The 21820-nt window shown below is 38.1% G+C and overlaps 3 protein-coding genes and 1 pseudogene across 3 annotated transcripts in view; 3 read left to right on the top strand and 1 right to left on the bottom strand.

Moving 5' to 3' along the window:
• LOC134655105 (probable protein BRICK1-B) overlaps window positions 1-21820 on the bottom strand; it is a 321261-nt gene that overhangs the window by 229911 nt on the left and 69530 nt on the right. The window lies entirely within an intron of this gene.
• LOC134655462 (pupal cuticle protein 27-like) lies at window positions 1506-5527 on the top strand. The gene is made up of 4 exons (XM_063510926.1): window positions 1506-1718; window positions 3340-3553; window positions 4353-4601; window positions 5382-5527. Exons 1-4 carry the CDS (start codon window positions 1710-1712, stop codon window positions 5525-5527), a joined length of 618 nt encoding a protein of 205 aa, XP_063366996.1. The 5' UTR covers window positions 1506-1709.
• On the top strand, window positions 7675-12538 carry LOC134655461 (uncharacterized; annotated as a pseudogene).
• LOC134655460 (uncharacterized) lies at window positions 18717-20287 on the top strand. The gene is made up of 3 exons (XM_063510925.1): window positions 18717-19418; window positions 19671-19901; window positions 20117-20287. Exons 1-3 carry the CDS (start codon window positions 18717-18719, stop codon window positions 20285-20287), a joined length of 1104 nt encoding a protein of 367 aa, XP_063366995.1.

Here is a 21820-nt window from a genome sequence, read left to right as displayed (position 1 = left end):
GTGAACCGCATTAAGATTTGCACACAAAAATAGAAAAAAAACAATAAATTTTTGGGGTTCCCCATACTTCGAACTGAAACTCAAAAAATTTTTTTTCATCAAACCCATACGTGTGGGGTGTCTATGGATAGGTCTTCAAAAATGATATTGAGGTTTCTAATATCATTTTTTTCTAAACTGAATAGTTTGCGCGAGAGACACTTCCAAAGTGGTAAAATGTGTGTCCCCCCCCCTGTAACTTCTAAAATAAGAGAATGATAAAACTAAAAAAAATATATGATGTACATTACCATGTAAACTTCCACCGAAAATTGGTTTGAACGAGATCTAGTAAGTAGTTTTTTTTTAATACGTCATAAATCGCCTAAATACGGAACCCTTCATGGGCGAGTCCGACTCGCACTTGGCCGCTTTTTTTAAATTCTGTTTGTTTTCTGTGGACATCCTTATATTTAGACTATACGATTTTCAACTTTCAATACGATAAATAGTTATAAAATAAAACGACTAAAACTAAACCTACCTTTGAAAAATTAAAAAATCCTACAACAAACCTTGGCCTCTTGGCAAGGTGCCCATCACGCAGGCGGCATTCCCGCGCTGTATCGTGATAGCAAGCCTTTGTTTAATTTTTTACTGTGTAAATTACAAAAGGGTGTTGTGATATAATGTCATAATTTTATCAACATCGACATATTAAGTAGGTTAAGGGGCCCACTGATTAACAGTCCGCCGGACGGTATCGGCCTGTCACTTGTTCGGAATTGTCAAAATTTTGTTTTAACTGACAGGCCGAAGCGCTGGTGGCCTAGCGGTAAGAGCGTGCGACTTGCAATCCGGAGGTCGCGGGTTCGAACCCCGGCTCGTACCAATGAGATTTTCGGAACTTATGTACGAAATATCATTTGATATTTACCAGTCGCTTTTCGGTGAAGGAAAACATCGTGAGGAAACCGGACTAATCCCAATACGGGCCTAGTTTACCCTCTGGGTTGGAAGGTCAGATGGCAGTCACTTTCGTAAAAACTAGTGCCCACGCCAATTACTGGGATTAGTTGCCAAGCGGACCCCAGGCTCCCATGAGCCGTGGCAAAATGCCGGGACAACGCGAGGAAGATGATGATGATGAACTGGCAGGCCGATACCGTCCGGTGGACTGTTAATCAGTGGGCCCCTTAAGATATTATTTGCCCTTGTACTTTTAATCGTAAAATCAAAATTGCATTCCTTCGCCATCGTATTTTCTCGGAAACATTCGTATTTGTCATGCTACTTCAGTCAACGTCAGTACTTTTTGTACTGAGACTCACTGAAATATCATAATCAAAGAGTATAGATTTTATAGAGAGTTGGTCATAATTCATAACACGATCGTGCGTTTCCGTGACAATACCACGGTAAAATATTTTTTTTACATACCGGCCGGCGCAAAAATGGTCGGAGTAGGGAATTAAAATCAAAATGTCGTCACGTTGGCGTTAATGACGGCTAATCGTGATCGTGACGTATAAATCGTATCGGAACCTTTCTGTCGCACACTGTAACTGGCTCCTCGCAATCACAGCATTCTCTCATTACATTAGTACCAAGGTTCCAGAGGTCCGTTTTAGCGTAATAAGGGTAATTTCGAAACCGTATAAAAGTGCCCCAATAGGGTCAACAGGCACAGTTCGATTCTAGGTGCCATCCGTTGTGTTCCGATTACAATCATGTATTTAGTAAGTGTTTTTTTAATTTATGTAACTCCATTTGAAATGACTCACGCTAGACCGGGCCGGGACTGGGCCAGAGCTTCCGGCGCTTCGTTTTGTATGGAAGCATCACGTGATCACCGATCAGCCGTCATAGAAAATTACATGTCGAAATTGTCGGACACCTCGGCCCGGGTACGGCCCGGTCTAGCGTGAGCCATCCTTAACGCGGAAGCATAGGAAATTAAGAATAAACTCGAATGACAGTGGTAAAATGGTTAATTTACCTAATGGACTAGCACTGGATATTTCCTGTTTGTGGGTTCCTTTCCGAGTTAATAATATTATTGTATTCAATCTACAGAACCTACAATCATACCTTAAAATGAGGTTGGCCGGTCGAAGCATTTTACAGATGGCGCCAGCATAGCTTGTCAATCCCTAGAATTGTGTAAAATTTTTGCTGTTTTGGATTTATTTTGCCAGCCCTTTAAGCCAAATAGAACAAAACTAGAGAAAGGGGAAGCTATGATGACGCCATCTATGCAAACCGTTGACTGTTGCCAACCCCATTGTTCGATATGCAGACTCTTTCACCCATAAACTTACTTACTCCTCGTCTTGATTTGTATTAAAATAGATCTTGGGCGGATTCCGCAGATTAGGAAATAAATTGGATTAGGAAATATAGCGCTGGTGGTCTAGCGGTAAGAGCGTGCGATTTGCAATCCGGAGGTCGCGGGTTCGAACCCCGGCTCGTACCAATGAGTTTTTCAGAACTTATTGTACGAAATATCATTTGATATTTACCAGTCGCTTTTCGGTGAAGGAAAACATCGTGAGGAAACCGAACTAATCCCAATACGGGCCTAGTTTACCCTCTGGGTTGGAAGGTCAGATGGTAGTTCGCTTTCGTAAAACTAGTGCCCACGCCAATTACTGGGATTAGTTGCCATGCGGACCCCAGGCTCCCATGAGCCGTGGTAAAAATGCCGGGTCAACACGAGGAAGATGAGGAAATAAATTGGCCATTCGAACTGTCAAATTAGTACCTAGGTACAAACAGCAACACTCTTAACTGACCATCGCTGGACCTTATGCCGTTTGTAATAAGGTTTACGAACAGTCAGTTAACAGTGTAGGCGATGGTATGTAAAAATACGGAGCCGTCTCCCTCTGCACACATGCACACACTTTCGGTTGTGATGTTTGTAATTATACGACAAATATGTCACATACATTGCGTTGCGTAAAGTAAGGATGCTTAAACACGAAGAATTTCTTACATTTGATCCGCTTTTTGCTACCTCTATCGCACGCGCATCATTATATTGCTTTCCCGCTAGCACTGTGGCATTGACTGCCGACATGGGTGGGACAGCAATATATGATCAATATACGAAATGTTTCGTGCTTATTTTTCAACTAAAAAGCTGAAAGAAGTGCGCCCAAATCGCGTCGAGAGAACGTCGTCGGATCCTTCTTTCGCCCTTTTACGGATCTATCTCTCGACCAAATAGCTGAAAGAGAAACATAACGGTGCCTTTCTTACGACATAATTTGCTAGTTGGGAAGCGTCCTTTACCATACCCGTAGCGTAACGTGTGACGCACACAACGATTACCTAATTCTGAATTCTATTTCCCAGTTCCACCTCACGCTTCTGGCGGTCGTCGCCCTCAGTTCCACCGCCCAGCTGCCATCCCGGAGCTACCTTCCGTCCCAAAGCCAAAGCCAGGGCAGCTTCGGCAACTTCCAGAGTTCCTCTGGAGACACTGGTTCCTCTGGGAATACACGCCCACAGCAAGCGGTGGAGAAAAATGCAGAAATCTTGAAACAGGATACGGAAGTTGGGGAAACTGGTAAGTCAGCATTGACACTACCTACCCAAGGCCAGGCTGGCAGCTTGCAGAGCCAGGGTAGCTTCGGCAACTTCCAGAGTTCCTCTGGAGGCTCTAGGAACACACGCCTGCAGCAGGCGGCTGAGAAAAATGCTGAAATCTTGAAACAGGACACGGAAGTTGGTGAATCTGGTAAGTCAGCATTGAAAATACCTGCCCTCGTCCCAAGGTCAAGCTGGCAGCTTCCAGAGCCAGGGCAGCTTCGGAACTTCCAGAGAGTTGGAGAATGTGGTAAAGTCAACAGTCAACACAGAAAAATATATTTGTTTACTTTAAGTTAAGATCAGAAGAAGAACAATCATGAACTTGTAAAAAATATTTCTCACTAAATACGGAAGGTAAGCAAGGGCCAAGTGGTGTAGATTCAATTGTCAACTAGGTCCAGCCTTAGTGCCAGTTGCACCATCCGCACTTGACAGACTGATCAACGTCACCCCCGGCGCGCCGCGGTTACTATGAAACTTTCCATACAATAATTGTTAGCGAACTCTTTAACTATGAAAAACAGTTTGGTGAAACCGATCGACCCTTAATCACGGTTTGTTAAAATATTAACATCAATATCCAATAGTTAGACAGTTACTTTAATAAAGCTAATGGCTGATTTTTTTTAGTAAAGAAGAAGAAACCACTACATCAATGGCCACTGCATCCCTGAAGGATGATTGTTGCAAAGCTGTGCCAATAAGAGCGGTCGAACCACTAAGGTCAGCTATATAAATCTGATTCCTAATAACGGTCGCCTTTATCCCTATTTCAGGTTTCCACTACAGCTTCGAGACCTCCAACGGCATCAAGGCCGAAGAATCCAACAACGCTGGCAACTCCCAAGGCGGCTTCTCGTACAAAGGCGACGATGGTCACACCTACACCATCACGTACACCGCCGGAGAGGGAGGCTACAAGCCCCAGGGGGCGCACTTGCCGATAGCTCCCCCCACCCCGGAGGCTATACTGTTGGCCCTTCAGCAGAACGCTAAGGATGAGGCTGCTGGCATTTTTGACGACGGTAAGTTAATTTTCATATCATTCGTGAAGTTGCTATAAACAACTGGAACTTTACTTAGGTACCTACCAAAGAGAATAGATCGTATAGAGGCAAAGAGAATAGAAAGTATAGAGGGGTCCTGTGATAGTAAATTTTGTAGTCACAGTAAATTTACTGCCATCCATCGACACACGATTAAAACTCAAAATGAAAATGTATAAAACTATCAAAAAAATGTATATAAAATGATTTTATTATTTTTATATCATTTTGACCCATGTTCTTTCACTTATACCTATGTGTTAAAATTATTTTATTAAATATCAAATGGTGTCGTCAACGCCATCTAGCCGAGCATAGGCCAAAGGTATGAATGACTTTTTCCAACTTTTTCTTGATTTCCGAGGGACGTTTTTTCCTTAGACTTTATTTATCTTATACGGAGATACATGTCTTTACTCTTTGGTAAGTACCTACTATAGTTCTATCTATGGTTCTTAGCTCCATCTGTGAGAAATAACGGGAACTACGCTATAGTGAACAGTTCAAAGAAGCTTCTCAATTGGAGATGCACAACAGCGACATCTTTTGAACTAAGTGATAACATTCAACGCAGGATAAAAACAAACTTTATCTAGATAGATAAAAAACCGAAAAGCTTACATAGATATGTAAGCTTTTCGGCGTGCAGTTCCCATACAAATTGCAGTCAGTTTGCAGTCCTTCTGTAATCTATATCGGCCCTAAATGTTGCATTGACTCGTGAACGAGTCTTTGAATTTTTGTTTTTCATTGTTCCAGGAAAATACGATGCAGCGAAGCATGGCGGTGGTATTAGCTCCAGCTCATCAGGCTCAGGGTTCAGCTCCTCACCATCATCATCAGCATCTAGCTTCGGATCCAGCCATCAGACCAGTTTTAACCCTAACACTGGATACAGATATTGATCTACACGAAATGACAAGACTACAATCCGTCAAACTAATATAACTCTGCAGCGACAAGGTGTAACAGCGGAACTACAAACGTCTTATCTTTATAGGAGTTGTACGTTTATTGTGCCGCTGCTACACTCTGTCGGACTCGGAGCATTCGATTTTATGATTTGATGAATTATTTATATTCTATAAATTTCCCCCTTTTAGTATTAAGTATTTAATTTAGATACTTCGATTTTTTTTTTAGATTACAATAACGAAATTTTCGCAAGTTTTATATTGTTTTTTTTTTCAATTTTATTTTATACTATCTTTTTAATTATATATTGTTAGGTAGATTTTTGTAGGTACGGTCACCATCAATAGTAGCAGATGAAACACCGTGCCAAAATCAGCCACCTTGGAATACTTTTCCAAAATATCTCTTTTTGTTAAATTTTTCGTTAAATTGATAGAAATTTGTAGATACTTTTTACACGTATTTTGATATTTTTAATATCGCTAACGCTGACGATGCTGATTGTACTACCTTACTTTCAAAGACTGCAAGTGTTATTCTTAAACGACACGACGACTTGGCATTCTCTCTGGTCATAGATTGGTTACGTGAATTATAATAATTATATTTAATTTTATTAATAAGGGGTCATCCATTAATTACATCACACGAATTTATACGTTTTTTGACCCCTCCCCCCTCATTGTCACACTTGGTCACATTTGGCAAATCCCACCCCCCTGGTGTGACGTCACATTTTTAACGAAATCGGCAAATCGAATTAAGTAGGTTGTATTTATTATTAATATCTTATCAAAATATAAAAATATATATTAGTAATTTTATAACCCAAAACTGATTACGAAAGAAAAATAAACGAATAAAAATGATTATTGTTTCAAAAACTTGTTATTTAATGTACAGCGAATTAAATAATTTTAATAACTTAAAGTGACGTCACAAAGTTTGTGACTCCTCCTTCCCCCCTGTCACAACATGTCACATTTTCTTGATCCCCCCCCCCCCCTAAACGTGTGATGTAATTAATGGACGACCCCTAACTACTTAAGTGAGTGCGTGTTTGCACATAAAGTGGACACCAAATTTAATATGATCACTATTTTTTTCCTACGCATAATTGAAAACTCAATATTGAAATAAATTCCTTATTAAAAACATCTCCAGTTATATGTATTTGTATTTTTTTCGTATATGTTGCTTTGTGTGCATTGGACAGAGTCAAGTGGCGGGAAAGAGGGGAGGCCTTTGCCCAGCAGTGGGACACACCAATAGGCTAATTAAAAAAAAAAATGTTGCTTTGTCATCTGACGACCCTACAACAGGCTTTTCTCATGGAATTACGTATGCACAACTAGTTGTGCCATCAAAAATATGTATTCCTAATGGCACAACTACGCCCAACTGGCACAACTAAGCACAATATTTGTAATATTTTGTGTAATGTTTTGCCTATATCACTTTAAGTCTACATCGCGAACGGTCCAGAACGCAAAATTCCTACATCATTTTCGTCGTTTTATCTTTACATTAGCGATGTCGACGAAGCCCCGCTGTCGCGGGGCTCCTATTCTGTGCTGTTTGGCCTTCGGCCATTTGAAGATAACTAACGAACCTAACCTACCCTAGTGATATTCAAATATTCCACAAATGTGCACGAAAAAGACTTATACGTATATCTGATGGCGACTGTACAATTCTACAACAAAAACAGGCAAAACTCAAGAATAGTTAGTGTATTTGGGAACTAAAATTAAATGACAGTAAACCAGTTGTGTCTATGGGAAGGGTTGGTCCATGAGGAAAGCCTGCCCAACAAAAGTATTTATTGAAGGCGAGATAAGCATATCTAAGATTAAATACATTTGAAAGAAAAGATAAAATAGAGTGTAATGGACTGAGTGTTGTTAATTTACACATCGGTAACTCGTGGCATTTAGGTAGCACTTAAAAGATTAGTTTAATTGTTCAAGAGGCGTCAATGAGATCGGACGTGTTTATTAAATTAATTAATTATTCACGTGCATAATTTCGTGATTGTCTGCATTTCCAATCGTGCATTATCTGGGTCATTAGTCATCTACCCCGACCTACGGCTACAGTATAATGTATAAGTGTAGTAAACAAGTGTAAGCGAAAAATGTCGGAGAATAGTCCATTTAACCGGAGTGGACTAACACGCCGCAGCCCGCCCTCAACGCCCACGCCGCAGCCCGGCCCGCCCGGGCCCACACCAGCAAACATGCTGCAGGAAGAAGAGCCCCCGAAGGTATTCCCCACGAGTGACATCCAGACCTGGCTGAAAAAGATCGAACTGAACCTCCACGACGTATGCTCTACATCTGCAGAAGGTAAACTTAACACTGACCAGAAGATCAGAATTAACAACATGTGTCGCAACGTGAGCCACTTAGCCTCACAAATGGCTATTGAATACCAATCCCTAAAAAGCCACGCAGTCCAAGCATATCAGTCTCGCCAAGCGCATCAGGAAAAACTAGACCTCGTACAACGCATCCAAGAACTAAAGGAGTCAATTGAGGAATCCAGCCGACAAGATTCGGGACCTATATCGTTTGCCGACGCCCTTAAGAAAAATGGAACGAGGTACGTTCAACCGTCTAATGTTAGCTCAGTCGCAATCTATCCGGTTGACAAGTTGAAATCAAGTGAGGAGACAAAATCTCTCGTTCAAAAGATTATCCGGCCCGAAGAAATGAAGCTGCACGTGAGAGGGTTGCGCAAGATAAAAAACGGCGGTGTAGTGATAAGCACTGACTCAAAAGAAGACGTCATAAAACTCAAGCAATCGGCGCAGCTTACGACCTCTGACTCACCGTTGACGAGCCACAAAAACGCAAGCCCAGAATTGACGTAGTCATTGGAGTTCCCACGGACATGCAGGAACCTGACGTCCTCAAGTGGGTCAATTTCTGAACACGATTTTTTTTCTGTCCGTGATGAAAATCGCGAGTTAGCATCAGATAATACTTACCAAATTTTTTTTACATAAAGAAGTCACCCTTTCACACCGAGTTCCATATGAATTCACTGATTAGTTGGTTTTTAGAGTACACTTAAAAATACCTAAAGGCTCAAATTACTACTCCCGTCCACAGGGGTCCGGAATCGACTTTTGAGTATAATGAAAAATCCTACGAAAAATTCTACATTAGTATCACTAATTTAGTGTCAAATACTTAAACTAGATGATATTTACTATCACTGAGCACATACACTATTAACTTCATTGTGGTAAATAACTCGTGATCGATGTTTAAATTTTGTCCGAGCGCGCGAGTACAATTTCGTTGGCAAAACTCAAAGGGCTCTGACAGCCGACGTTTGTATTTGAACCGCCTCGTATCCCGCCTCACCTGTACTGGCAGTATTCGGCTGTCTCTCAAAGCAAGCGGATGTAAGTCAAGCCGCGGCGTGTTCGAGCAAATCGCGTAAGTATTTCGGAAGCCGGGTGGGCGACAATTTTTTTCTAATTTCGATGCCCCTTATAAATTTTATTTTCCACATAGCTTTTCAATAACAATTGTCATATTTAGGAGCCCTTTATGTATCTTTATGTAAGGGATAACATAACAGTTTGGTCAAACACGAATTAAATTTTTGGCGAATTTTTTTATTACGAATTCTAATTTCCGTGCCCTAATTCCCATAGCATATTTACCTAAAACAGCTGATTAAGTGGCACGGGAATTAGAAAGTATTACATATATTGTCAACAAATCTTTTATTGGGGGCACTGTAAGTTAATTGGCAATGTTTACATCATATTATTATTACATATATATATTGGCATTGAATATATATTATATGTAATAATAATATGAAGTATATCTTTTTATTTTACATTTAAGGAAATCTTAAAGAATGCACAAAAATCTGTGAACGGTTTTTTAGTATAAGTATTATAGTACATACAGGGTGGACCCGAATAACCCGGGCAATTTTAATACGTAAGGTAAGGTGGGGTAAGACGACACCGGGGTAAGACTATCACTTGTATGGAATCCTTGTACTGTTAGTCTTGCCCCACCTTACCTTATTCATTGATCATATTATAACATTAAAATATTATATAAACATAAAACTATTTCTGGAATGATTACATATAATATATAATATAATACCTGTACCTAAGGTTACATGAAACAAAATGAGTCAAATTTGCATTTTTTTTTGTAAATTTGACAGCTGACAGCGTATGCCGTATAAAGTTTAAATATCTGGAAGACTGAGCTTTGCTTGGAAAACATATACCTACCTAAAAACTCAAAAATGCGCGTGTTTCCAGAGATAACACCTAGCTAGATCGATTTTTCACCCCAGAAAACCCTCATATATGATAAAATTTCATCGAAATCGTTAGAGCCGTTTCCGAGATCCCCGAAATATATACAAGAATTGCTCGTTTAATAGATTAGTTGTTATAAATTAGCTTTTCTAATACAAGAAAAATTAAATATATCCTATTCTTACTATATTATAAATGCGAAAGTATCTCTGTCTGTCTGTCTGTTATCTCGTCATGCTTAAACCGCTGAACCAATATTATGTTGATGATATTTGGCATGGAGATAGTTTGAGGCCCGGGGAAGGACAAAGGATCTGGGGGCACGGCAGTGCCGCCGCCAAGTCGAGCAAAACAAAGTGGCACGGCCGTACCATCAAATCTCAATAACATTCTATCAAAATAACATTTAATTTGAATTAATGCACTTTATAATCCCTTAGTTTTGTCACTGACACAATCGAGCAAATGATCGAGACTAATCGAGAGGGTAATAAAACGTATTATAAAATAAGTCGGTTCTGGCGCTTCGCCGGCCGCTGCCGCGGCACGCTCGCTTCGCTCGCTCGGCTCGCGCGCTGTAGGGTCGCTGTTCTACCTAACACTCCTCCTCGCTTCGCTCGTCGTCGTACCTAACGGCGACCTGCCTTAAAGTAGAATATGTACTTAAGTTGTTTTATAATTTATGTCATATTACTTATATTATATGATGTCACCCAATCATTCGTTAAAATATAGTTCTACATTTTAATCATAATACTAACTGTATGTTATAACAAGTAAAATTATTCCTAATGATCGTTATAAACAACGTTTTTATGATTATAGAACATTCTGTAATTTAATTATTATAACGAATAATATTATGGATTTTGTTTGTATACATTATGTTTATTATGAGTTTTAAAAGTAGTTAAATGTAATTATGCAAAATGTTTGTATTAAAATTGAACGGCACCCACTTCTAGCATACCCACACGTTCCAAATTTGAAACGTAATACTGCAATATTAGTCATGTTCTAAAGATCTAATAACTGCATAAATAAGTTTGTAATCCTAGAAAAATATGCGATAACAAATTTACCTTTTAGTTCTTACAATTAGTAGGGAAAGTAAAGGTACACTACGATGTACGATGTGAGTATGTATAAAGATGTGTATAGTTTTGATATATGTGTATACATAGTATCAGTATGGTATGGGTATGATTACCTGAAAAGAAGGACAGCCTACAAAAAGAGATGGGATCCTATCAAAAACATTACATGTAAAAAGATGCAATTCTCGCAACGCAGTTCTTTTACTATAAAAAAGTTTTGAGATCAAGACCAAGTCGGTTATTTTAGTCAGTGCCAGGGGGTATTAAAACCGTAATACTATTAGATACCCTATTAGGGTTCCGTAGCCAAATGGCAAAAAACGGAACCCTTATGGATTCGTCATGTCTGTCTGTCTGTGATAGTCTTACCCCGGTGATAGTTTTACCCCACCTTACCTCATATGTGGTCAAACAATTTTTTGTGTTATGAATTTATGAAGGCAGCATATTCGATTTCTTCAGATTAACTTACACAATGACTTCTTCTCTCTGTGCCCCTATTTATTTCTTAGTATCATTTCCTATACGGCCATATACCAGATCATACACCTTGTACCTATCTACATGCAGATACATAATGACACTTTTTAATGAATAGTTTTGTATGTAAGGCGGACAAGTTTACGCAACTACTCAAAGTATTGTTTTGAAATATGTATATTTTACTAAGAAAGAGAGATTAGTTGCCATTAAAATCAAGGAAACGATTAGTCAAATACGTAGTTTTTAGTGTATCATACTTTCGTAGATTTGTCGTCCGAAACTAAAATTAAAGAAGGTAAATATTCGATGCCACTTCAGTATGGTCGAAGTATATTATTGTAGATTAAAATATACATAAATAATAGTTTTAACTACCAAAATAAGTTAAGAAAACAATTCCTGTGCTATGTTCTAATTTACGTGCTAGTAAAATCTAATTCCCATGGACACACTAATTCCCGTGCCCTGACCAAACTTTTAAATTGAAATAACTTTTATAGTTTTATGAATATTTTTACCCCATAAGAAAATTAATATTTATTATATTTTTTATCAAATTATCAGCATAATTTTTTTTGTGTAATGTTGGTATTTCAAAATTCCATGGGAATTAGACAAAAATGCTCGTTTGGTGAAATTGACCCAAGTGCATATTCCATCAAAACTTAGCCGATAAATTACAAGATTGGTCGCTCGAAAAATTTATGGCCTCCACTAAGCTCAGTCACAAATCCGGAAAAAAGGACGCCGAGACCTGTAATTATATAATTGAAGTTTCTGGAGCGATACGCAAGGCCTTAATTACGAACGACAGAGTTTTTGTAAATTGGTCATCGTGCCCTGTTAGGGATTTCACCTTAGTTACGCGCTGTTTCAAATGTCAGCTTTACAATCATGCAGCGAAGACCTGCAAAATGGAGACTAATATCTGCGGCCACTGCGGCGAAGCGGGTCACTCATTTAAGGAATGCACAAAAAAGGACGAACCACCAAAATGTGCAACATGCTCGTACTACAAGAAACCATGCAACCACCAAACAGGCGAAGCCGACTGCCCAGCTAGAAAAATGGCCGAAAAGAGGCATTTAAACTCTATAGATTATGACGGCGCCTAGGAGCGCTAACTTTTCACATACTTTTATAGCACTTCTTATTTCATTAGTTTAACTACCTACCTATGAACAATAGCATATTTTCTGACCTAGATAGTTTCTCTGTATCAGAGTCTAAAGCATGCGTTGTCGAAACCTGCAAACAACATGTTCGCCGCTGTTTAAATATAAACAAACTTGGAGATGATTTACGCAATATTTACTTTGGCCCCGTTTATAATTCTGCTGATGCAGAAAATAGTATGCTGTACTTGACTAAAAATGTCCAGCAAACAATTTTACTTAACACCAATAAGACACGTCTTAATTGCAACGCCCTTCAAAAAAAATTACGTACGATGATACAGAAAACTTACTAATAGTCGTAAAATGATTACCTGATATTTAAGACTTAAGAACCCACTTTTTGTTTAGGTAATAAGACTAATATTGTGTAATCTACCTATAGTTTATAATTAAGTGAATTAGTAATAAATAATTAATATTGTGTCCTTTGCTGCCTGAAACACAGGGAATCCTAGTTCAGGCATTTGTAAATCACTTGTCTTTATAAATTCTTAGTCTTTAATAGCAACCACTGTACTATACTTTTCTCAATAAATTATTTGTATTTGTAATTAATTCCTTTTTTTAGTGGTTTCTTTTTCTCGACTCGTATCTTAGGAAGAACATTGTCACATCACTAGTCTGTTAGAAACTGTCAAGTGCTACCTAATCACTAATCTTTTAAGCGCTACCAGGCGTGGCTCACTCCGTGATTTCGTCGCTTTGCTACAGGTAGCTAAAAGTACATCCGTTCGGCCCCAATTTTGGGGAAAGCCATAAGCCGCGAGTGGCGCTGTCGCCACCTAGCGGCCATATCTGTGCTGATCGTAACAGACGCGATTTGTTAAAGAGTGAGTCTTCTGTACTTAGTACTACTTAATATTTATTCTGTGGTGCTACCTAAATGCCACGAGTTACCGATGTGTAGTTGTTGTGAATGCTATTGACATTCCTTTTATAATTATCGTTTATGTTTAGGATTCCGTAGATAAAATTGTTAAAACGAGTACTAATAAATAGTTTTGCCATGTTTTTTAATCGCACTACATGTACCAACGGTATTTTACTGTAACTCTTAAATAGTATAGGTACCTACCCTACGGATAGGTAAAAGTAAAGATGCCCAAGAGCCCGTACCATGAGTCACTGACAGTGTCAAAACTGACATTTACGCTATCGAGAACGTAATTTACTTTCTATAATACACCTCGTTTGCACTAATATGCGAGTACGAGCGAAATGTATAGAAAGTAAATCGCCGCTATACTTACTCAACCTCATATCTGCAACACTCATTTGATGACAAAAACACCCGTATTCCGAATGAAAGAAAAGCGACATTTCCATGAAATGATTGTTGCAGATATGAGGTTGAGTAAGTATATATAGTTCGTTTTTTTTTAGCATTAGAAAGAACTTGCAAGAAGGTAAGCGATCTTGACATGTCTTTTAATTGAAAAACGCTTTTTTTAAATCAAAAACTATTACTTATGAAAGCAGAAGAATATAAATGATCGTTTTAGATTCATAATTGTTACATATTTGCCGTAACTTATTTTTAAAATGTGTTTTTCAATTAAAAGATACATCAAGATTGTTTACCTTATTTCTAATGCTAAAAAAAACGAACTATAGCGACGAAATTACGTTCTCGACGGCGTTTATGTCAGTGCCAAACTGATGTGAGAGTCAGGATGGCGGGTGTATGCAAACAAAAATAAACAAAAAGCATACCATATTTTAGTACCTAATTTGTACTATTTGGTACCTCCTATAAAAAAATTAGTACCTCACGGTATTTAAAGTTATTACCAAAAAATGTTACACCCGCCAACCTGACAGTCAGAATGGCGGGTGTATTTTATTACGCTATGATCCCGCGATTATTGATAAATTCTATAAAAGCCAAATTTTAGTACCTTTTTAGTACTTTAATATTCAATTATAAATAGAGCCATTTTATTTGTGGTTTCCGAGTTTTACTCATTTTACACTTTGCAGCATAGCAATATTAAAAAATTTCAGGCGCTTTAATTTTTCATCGTATCGATATCGTTTTTAAGAAAAAACGCTACGCTACAATTATTTTTATTACGCCAGGATTTAGTACCTTTCATGTTTAATCTGTTACCCTTTCACGGTTTATCTGTTAGGTTCAATTAACTATGAAAATGACGTCTTACAAATGGCCAGGCGGCATGTCAAAGGATGCTTCCTAAGAAGAAATTCCGCTCTTCATTGTGCATGTAATTGTGTACCTAATACCTACTCTTAAGTTGTTTGTCGGTATATTAGTGTGATGAATATACTTCTTTGTGGGATCCCGTTGATGTCCTTGTTTTGCTAAGAAATGCTAAGTACCACATACTATATTTCTACTGTGAGTACGATTGAAATACGACATACCTTTTACAAGCAATATTTTCATTTAACTATTCTTACATGAGGTTTTTCTATCGTCTTGGTTAGTTTCTTAACTTATAGGTACATAACTAACAAAATACCACACCCGGTAGTATTTCATTATTAATTTCCAAAAGGTTCTATATGGTAAGGTATGCTATGCGGTAAGGATGTTATCTGTGTAGAATCTTTTGTTGTTATTGCATTTCATTTTGCACGCGTAATTAGCGGTTGGGTTTAACAAAAGATAACAATGCGATTCATCGCCAGGTAATCTCTCTATTAGTAGATTCGGACATTTTAAAACCATCCTACTATACGTGTCTGAACATCAACAATTTAGTCGAGTAGATTAGTCGGTGAATTATTCAAGTGGATCCATTTTGTTCTATTTTTTCTGGCGAGTGAGCCTCCCGTGACCTTCCCCCACCACTAACTCTTACTAGTCTACTGGACTACATTTTTGGTGTTCAGACACTTTTAGTAATTAAAATACTCGCCACTTGACTAAATTAACGTAGTCTCTACTCACTTGTAACTCGTAATCTGTAGTGCGAACGATTTTTGGTCAGTTGACCGATTTTAGTCAACTAAAATACTCGCCACTCGACTAGGCTATAGTGAAATCTTTTCAAAAAACTGTTCAAGGCATAGTATATAGGTACATGTACAGGCATAGGCTATCAGATTTTGGAACGTTCTCCCACTCTCTATCGGGCAAGCGCAGACTAAATTCAAATTCAATTCAAGCGCATGCTGCGCAAGCATTTCCTTGACAAACTTTCTTCTTCGTCAACTTTAATTAATGATTCACACTAGCTAGGTAATAGGTATACATGTTGGCCTAAAAATATGTGCATTCCCGTTGTCAGGGAGGTTTTGGGATTATACTGAGCAACTTTTACTGGTAGGACCAACCCCGAAAAGATAAAGATAAAAGATAGTTTATTCAAGTAGGCATAATTACAATGCGCTTATGAACGTCAAATAAAGCTAGGTAAACGAGTTATTCCCACTAATTACCACCAAGTTGTTACCGCTGGTAACTACTGGGAAAAATAGTTCCCAATAGTTACTACCAACTCGGTTTGGTGGTAACTACTGGGAATTTTTTCCCACCTTTTACCGCTGGTAACTACTGGGAAAAATAATTCCCAATAGTTACTACCAACTAGGTTTGGTGGTAACTACTGAGTAGTTACCACTGGCACAGAGCGCCTACCGCGAACCACGTTCGACGTGTTGCCTCTCTGTCGCACTTGTAAATTCGTACGTAAGTGTGACAGGGAGGTAACACGTCGAACGTGGTTCACGGTAGGCCCTCTGGGCGGACATACCATACCTACATCAACATCAAAAATCATTTGCGTTTAACTGAAGTAAGGCGCGTGAAACGATGACAAGTATGAAACTTTGAAGTGTGCTTTTTTTGTAAAATATGAATTTGAGCCGAAATAGAAAAACACGTGTCCATTATTTTTTCATGTTCTCCAATATATATTCAAACAAGTAATTAACTAGCAATTTTCTTGAACAAAACTCTATAGAAGTTAGAGCGTTTTGTCACTTTTCAGTACTTTAGAGGCCAATTTCTCCCAGGAAGTTGAGTAAGGGCAGCTAAAAAAAATACGTGTCCGTTATTTTAGACTACTCCATAACATATATAAAAATTAATCAAATCGGAGCCGGCCAGTTGGGTACCCTTCCTTGTAAGCCTCATGCGTTGAAGTTGAAACCCTCGCAACTTTCAAGATTCCTGTACTTTTAGAACAACGCGCTACGCTCATGGTTCTATTTTTGGAACTTTCACTTACTCATGTATCAATATTAGCACGAGGATATAAACAACAATTTTGCCCCTTGTAAAACAATTACACATTAATGTGCCCAATACGGCAGACATTAACGAGAAATTTCTCAGGACGGATAGTTATTGTATATTATTATAAATATTATAACGAGCCTTAACAAAACGATCACGTGTACTTTAGACATTCTTATTGGAATAATTACATCTATCCATTTTCGGGAAACTTTCTGCTGAAAGGGACGGAGAAAACTACTGCCCCTTTTAGCAGCAAGTTAGCAGAAAAGTGTCCGGAGGAAGGTTGTATGTGTAAGATAAATTATTATTTTTATTATTATAAGCCTATTCAGTGTCCCACTGCTGGGCAAATGCCTCTCCCCTCAATCTCCATCTTATTTGATTAATCACCATGTACTTAAGAGTAGGTAATAGGTATTATGTACACAATTACATGCACAGTGAAGAGCGGAATTTCTTCTTAGGAAGAATCCTTTGACATGCTGCCTGGCCATTTGTAAGACGTAATTTTCATAGTTAATTGAACCTAACAGATTAACCGTGAAAGGGTAACAGATTAAACATGAAAGGTACTAAATCCTGGCGCAATAAAAATAGTTGTAGTAGTAGTTTTTCTTAAAAACAATATCGATACCGTAAAAATTTAAAGCGCCTGAAATTTTTTAATAGCAATGCAAAGTGTAAAATGAGTAAAACTCGGAAACCACAAATAAAATGGCTCTATTTATAATTGAATATTAAAGTACTAAAAAGGTACTAAAATTTGACTTTTATAGAATTTATCAATAATCGCGGGATCATAGCGTAATAAAATACACCCGCCATTCTGACTGTCAGGTTGGCGGGTGTAACGTTTTTTAGTAATAACTTTAAATACCGTGAGGTACTAATTATTTTATAGGAGGTACCAAATAGTACAAATTAGGTACTAAAATATGGTATGCTTTTTGTTTATTTTTGTTTACATACACCCGCCATCCTGACTCTCACAAACTGATAGTAGCCGTACAGGTGACATTAGGTTTCGTCGAAAATTTATGAAGTATATGTAAATATTGTAAATAATACATATATATTGTAATTTTAAATAATGCCACAGAATAGTATAGCGACGACTGGTCTGGCCTAGTGGGTAGTGACCCTGCCTGTTAAGCGCGGTCCTGGGTTCGAATCCTAGTAAGGGCATTTATTTGTGTGATTAACACAGATATTTGTTCCTGAGTCTTGGGTGTTTTCTATTTATTTATGTATTTGTATATTATATATATCGTTGTCTGAGTACCCACAACACAAGCCTTCTTGAGCTTACTGTGCGACTTAGTCAATTTGTGTAAGAATGTCCTATAATATTTATTTATTTATTTATTATAAAGGGGGTAGGCTATAAAAATACATTTTTTACTAATGAATTTTAATAATAGGTACCTATATTGTTTTCGATTATATTCGACTTCCCTTGAACTCTATATCTATAATGAATTTTCATGATAATCATGATGCATAATCATTAAAAAATGTACTTCCCCAAAAAACTTCTGAACTGGGTTCTAAAATATAATATTTAATTAGTATTTTCAACATACTTATAATAGTAAGTACCTGTTTAGAACATGAATAACATGTTCTTTTTTTTTCAATTTCCTTTAAATATCCCTTCTTTGTAAGAAAAGCTTAATCATATCGTGTGAAGGCACAGAACCCTAGAATGTGAGGTCCAACTTGCACTATAGAGATGTTAATTTTAGCCTTTCACAACTTCACAAGTGTTTAACCAGGTGTTTCTTTGCGTCTCTTGCTACCAACCTTAGACTCAGTTGCCTGGCGTCGTGGACACATGTTCTTGCTTTGAGACGAATTCGTCCGATTAATACAGAAATAACTTCGAAAGTTACTTTAAAACTATCCAATATGTTAGAAAACCTGCGTGTTGTTATAAACTCAGTCGTTGCAGACAAACTCCCAACGGACGTGAAAATTAAACCTATAACCAGCGATGGTGCCAACTTCACGTCATTTATATTTGAAATTACTGTTGTCACCGCAGAAGGGACCTTGGAACTTTTTGCTAAAGTAGCCACCAACCGCGACATAGAACATGTGTTTGTTACGGAAAACTTTGTCTACTCGACACTATCAAAGGCTTATGAAAGTTTACAAAATCTACATGGATCTGACCAAATATTTACATTCCCAAAATTCTACAAGACTGAAGCAATCAAAGGGGTCCAAAATATCGTTTTGGAGAATCTAGCATCTGAAGGATACAAGTGTCATGACAGACTAAAGAGCATGGACTGGAAATATGCGTCTAAATGTGTAGAAACTTTAGCTAACTTTCATGCGCTGTCTTTAGCTTTTGGCAAGGAGGATCCTGAGCAGTTTAAGCAAGTTGAAGAGTCATTGAAGCTGCCTCCGTTGACAGATCCAGAATGGAGAGGTCTCGCTGATGGTGCGTTAGCAGCGGTAGATGGGGTGGATCGTGAGAAGCTGTCTAAACTGCTAGAAGGATCGGTGGGCTGGAGTAAACTTAGAGAATTGAATGATCCACGTAAAACCCCAGTGATCATTCATGGAGACTATCGACCTAGCAATTTGATGCACAGAGAAGTGGTAGGTACCTAGATTAAAGTACCCTAAAGTGGGTTCTACTTAGCTATTTACGAAATTCGAAACTTAATTAAAAAAATACTTGCATTGCATTTCCCAATCAAAACTTTCGCTATGTTAGAATAATTCCGTCAGCACATCACCATGCAAGTTAATGTAACAATGAAATGAAAGAAATGATTTAATAATGCATGTGGAGGTTGTGTTACTTTGGACTTTGGAGACAATATAAGTATAATTGATTTAATTGAACAGAATGGTGACCTTCACGTGATCCCAGTAGACTACCAGCTGACCGGGCTCGGATGCCCAGCATCTGACCTCATCTACTTCATCGTGCTGGGCTCAGATCAGCAGTTCAGGCAGAAGTATTACCACAAGCTGGTAGACCACTATTACCAAGAGCTGGTTCTGGCGATGACGAGGCTCGGCTTGAAGCCTGAGGTGGTGTATGGGAGACAGGAGTTTGAAGAAGACATGAGAGCGGTATAGTATTTACATTGTTTTTAGTGTACATAGGTACTTACGGAATTTGATTCCTATTAGGCCACTATAGATATTATCCTTATAGCTTTGACTACTAGAGTTAGACCAAGATTCTCTGCAGCGGTTTTAATAGCACAGACTGTTCAAGTGTTATTTTAAACATAGCAAAATAGGCACATTTTGCGGTATCATATCTTTTATATAACTCTTTCTAGAAACTGCCTCTCGGCTTGTGCGTAGCTGCGCAAGGGCTGCCGTTCGTGACGACGGATCCTGCGAACGCTGCGACCTTCGAAGGCGGATGGTTCGTGCCTGGCTCCAACGAACTGTTCGTCGAACGATTCCGCGGGCTCATGGACGACTTCAACCGATGGGGATTCATATAAAATGTTTGGTAATAAAAACATTTTTGATACTTGCTTTTTTATCGCTGACTGTACTTTTCCTTCAACAGGCAACTAATCACAGAGACAATTCTAAGAAACAATATGGCCACCTAATACCTAAAAAAATTGCCATATACTTATTCAATTATGTACTTAAACTGTTCCCCAAAAGAACTACATAAAAGGTTCAAATTTTTTTTCAAGTGTCTCAAAATAAAACCATCAAAAAACACACTCCCACGGACCTCAAGGTTCATGGCTTTTCAGTGACTGGGTATTCAAGGGACTGGGTATTAGTACCATAGAGAAAAAAATACATAGAGTGCTCACTCCATACATCAGTTTTAGTACCAAAAAGACTATTAGCATCTAGCATCGAGTAGCGGAACTATCAGTACTGCTACTTGACAATAGATGTAGCACCGACCGGAAAGTCTTATGCTGTTGAGATAAGACTTTCCGGTCGGTGCTACATCTATTGTCAAGTAGCAGTACTGATAGTTCCGCTACTCGATGCTAGATGTAGACACTGAAATTAATAGTCTGAACTGATGTATGGAGTGAGCACTCTTGTCTTACTATATTTCTCTATGGTGCAAACACCGTAAAATGAGAGATCATGAATCTAGTATTTTAACTGGATAAGGCTTGATGGGTGGGGAAAATGAGCGAAAGGGATAGTCTTATGTATCTTTCAGTAGGAGTAGCAGCGAAAGCGCTATTGTTGTTTGTCCTTGTCACAGTCTCACATTTTTTTATTCCCTACCATAAATTAGTATGGGTTATGGTGGGCAACATATAAATTCGACCAATCATAGTGTCGTATTGCCTATGTTTTGTCCCTCACGGAGGCACGCGTATACCACTTCTATATGATCCTATCTTCTATGTCACAGATTGACGTATTTTAAGAATAAAAAAACCGATTGACGTTTGGTTTGACGGGAAATTTTGATATTATATCAAAGTTGGTTTTTAATATAAGTATATTATTCCCAATATTTCTTTATATGTGATATAAAGCAAACCTTGTGATTTGTATTAAATTGAGCTTTTATCCATACACATAAACCAACGCGGACAAGATGAAAGAAAAGCAATGGCACCGCGCCGATGCTGTGTGCTTTCATGTGAAAAACATGGCGCGGAGTTGGCGAAGATTATGTTAAAACGAAGCATCATATTTTTAATCAATAATTGGTGCAGAGAAATAAATGAGATTTTAATGGGGAAAACCACATCTTGGGACCAGGAGGACGAGATGAAAAAGACCGCCTATGAATATTATTTGAAACACGCACGTTAACTTTTCGCAGATTGTTTAAACACAGAAGCGCGCTTAAGCCTCTCTTTTTTAGTTACTGTGAACGTATGTAAATAATTACTTATATTATATTATATATTATACTTGAACTAATGTCAGTTTTCATTCATTTATTGAAAAATGTGAAAATGCATACATAAATCAGTTTCCAATAATAAAATTGTTAGAGTCTGTGCGGAAAGAGAAGAGTCATGGAATGTATGGGGCCC

Source organism: Cydia amplana, chromosome 16, assembly GCF_948474715.1.
Source record: "Cydia amplana chromosome 16, ilCydAmpl1.1, whole genome shotgun sequence".
NCBI lineage: Eukaryota > Metazoa > Arthropoda > Insecta > Lepidoptera > Tortricidae > Cydia > Cydia amplana.
This window is presented reverse-complemented; position numbering and strand designations above follow the sequence as displayed.

What these genes read in the sequence shown, in the direction of transcription:
- LOC134655462 (XM_063510926.1), top strand. An exon ending in TACGGAAGTTGGGGAAACTG is followed by an intron (nt 3,554 to 4,352) that starts GTAAGTCAGCAT and finishes TCCCTATTTCAG; the next exon opens with GTTTCCACTACAGCTTCGAG. An exon ending in TGCTGGCATTTTTGACGACG is followed by an intron (nt 4,602 to 5,381) that starts GTAAGTTAATTT and finishes TCATTGTTCCAG; the next exon opens with GAAAATACGATGCAGCGAAG.
- LOC134655460 (XM_063510925.1), top strand. Translation starts at nt 18,717, where the DNA reads ATGTTAGAAAACCTGCGTGTTGTTATAAACTCAGTCGTTGCAGACAAA. An exon ending in ATTTGATGCACAGAGAAGTG is followed by an intron (nt 19,419 to 19,670) that starts GTAGGTACCTAG and finishes TTAATTGAACAG; the next exon opens with AATGGTGACCTTCACGTGAT. An exon ending in TTGAAGAAGACATGAGAGCG is followed by an intron (nt 19,902 to 20,116) that starts GTATAGTATTTA and finishes AACTCTTTCTAG; the next exon opens with AAACTGCCTCTCGGCTTGTG.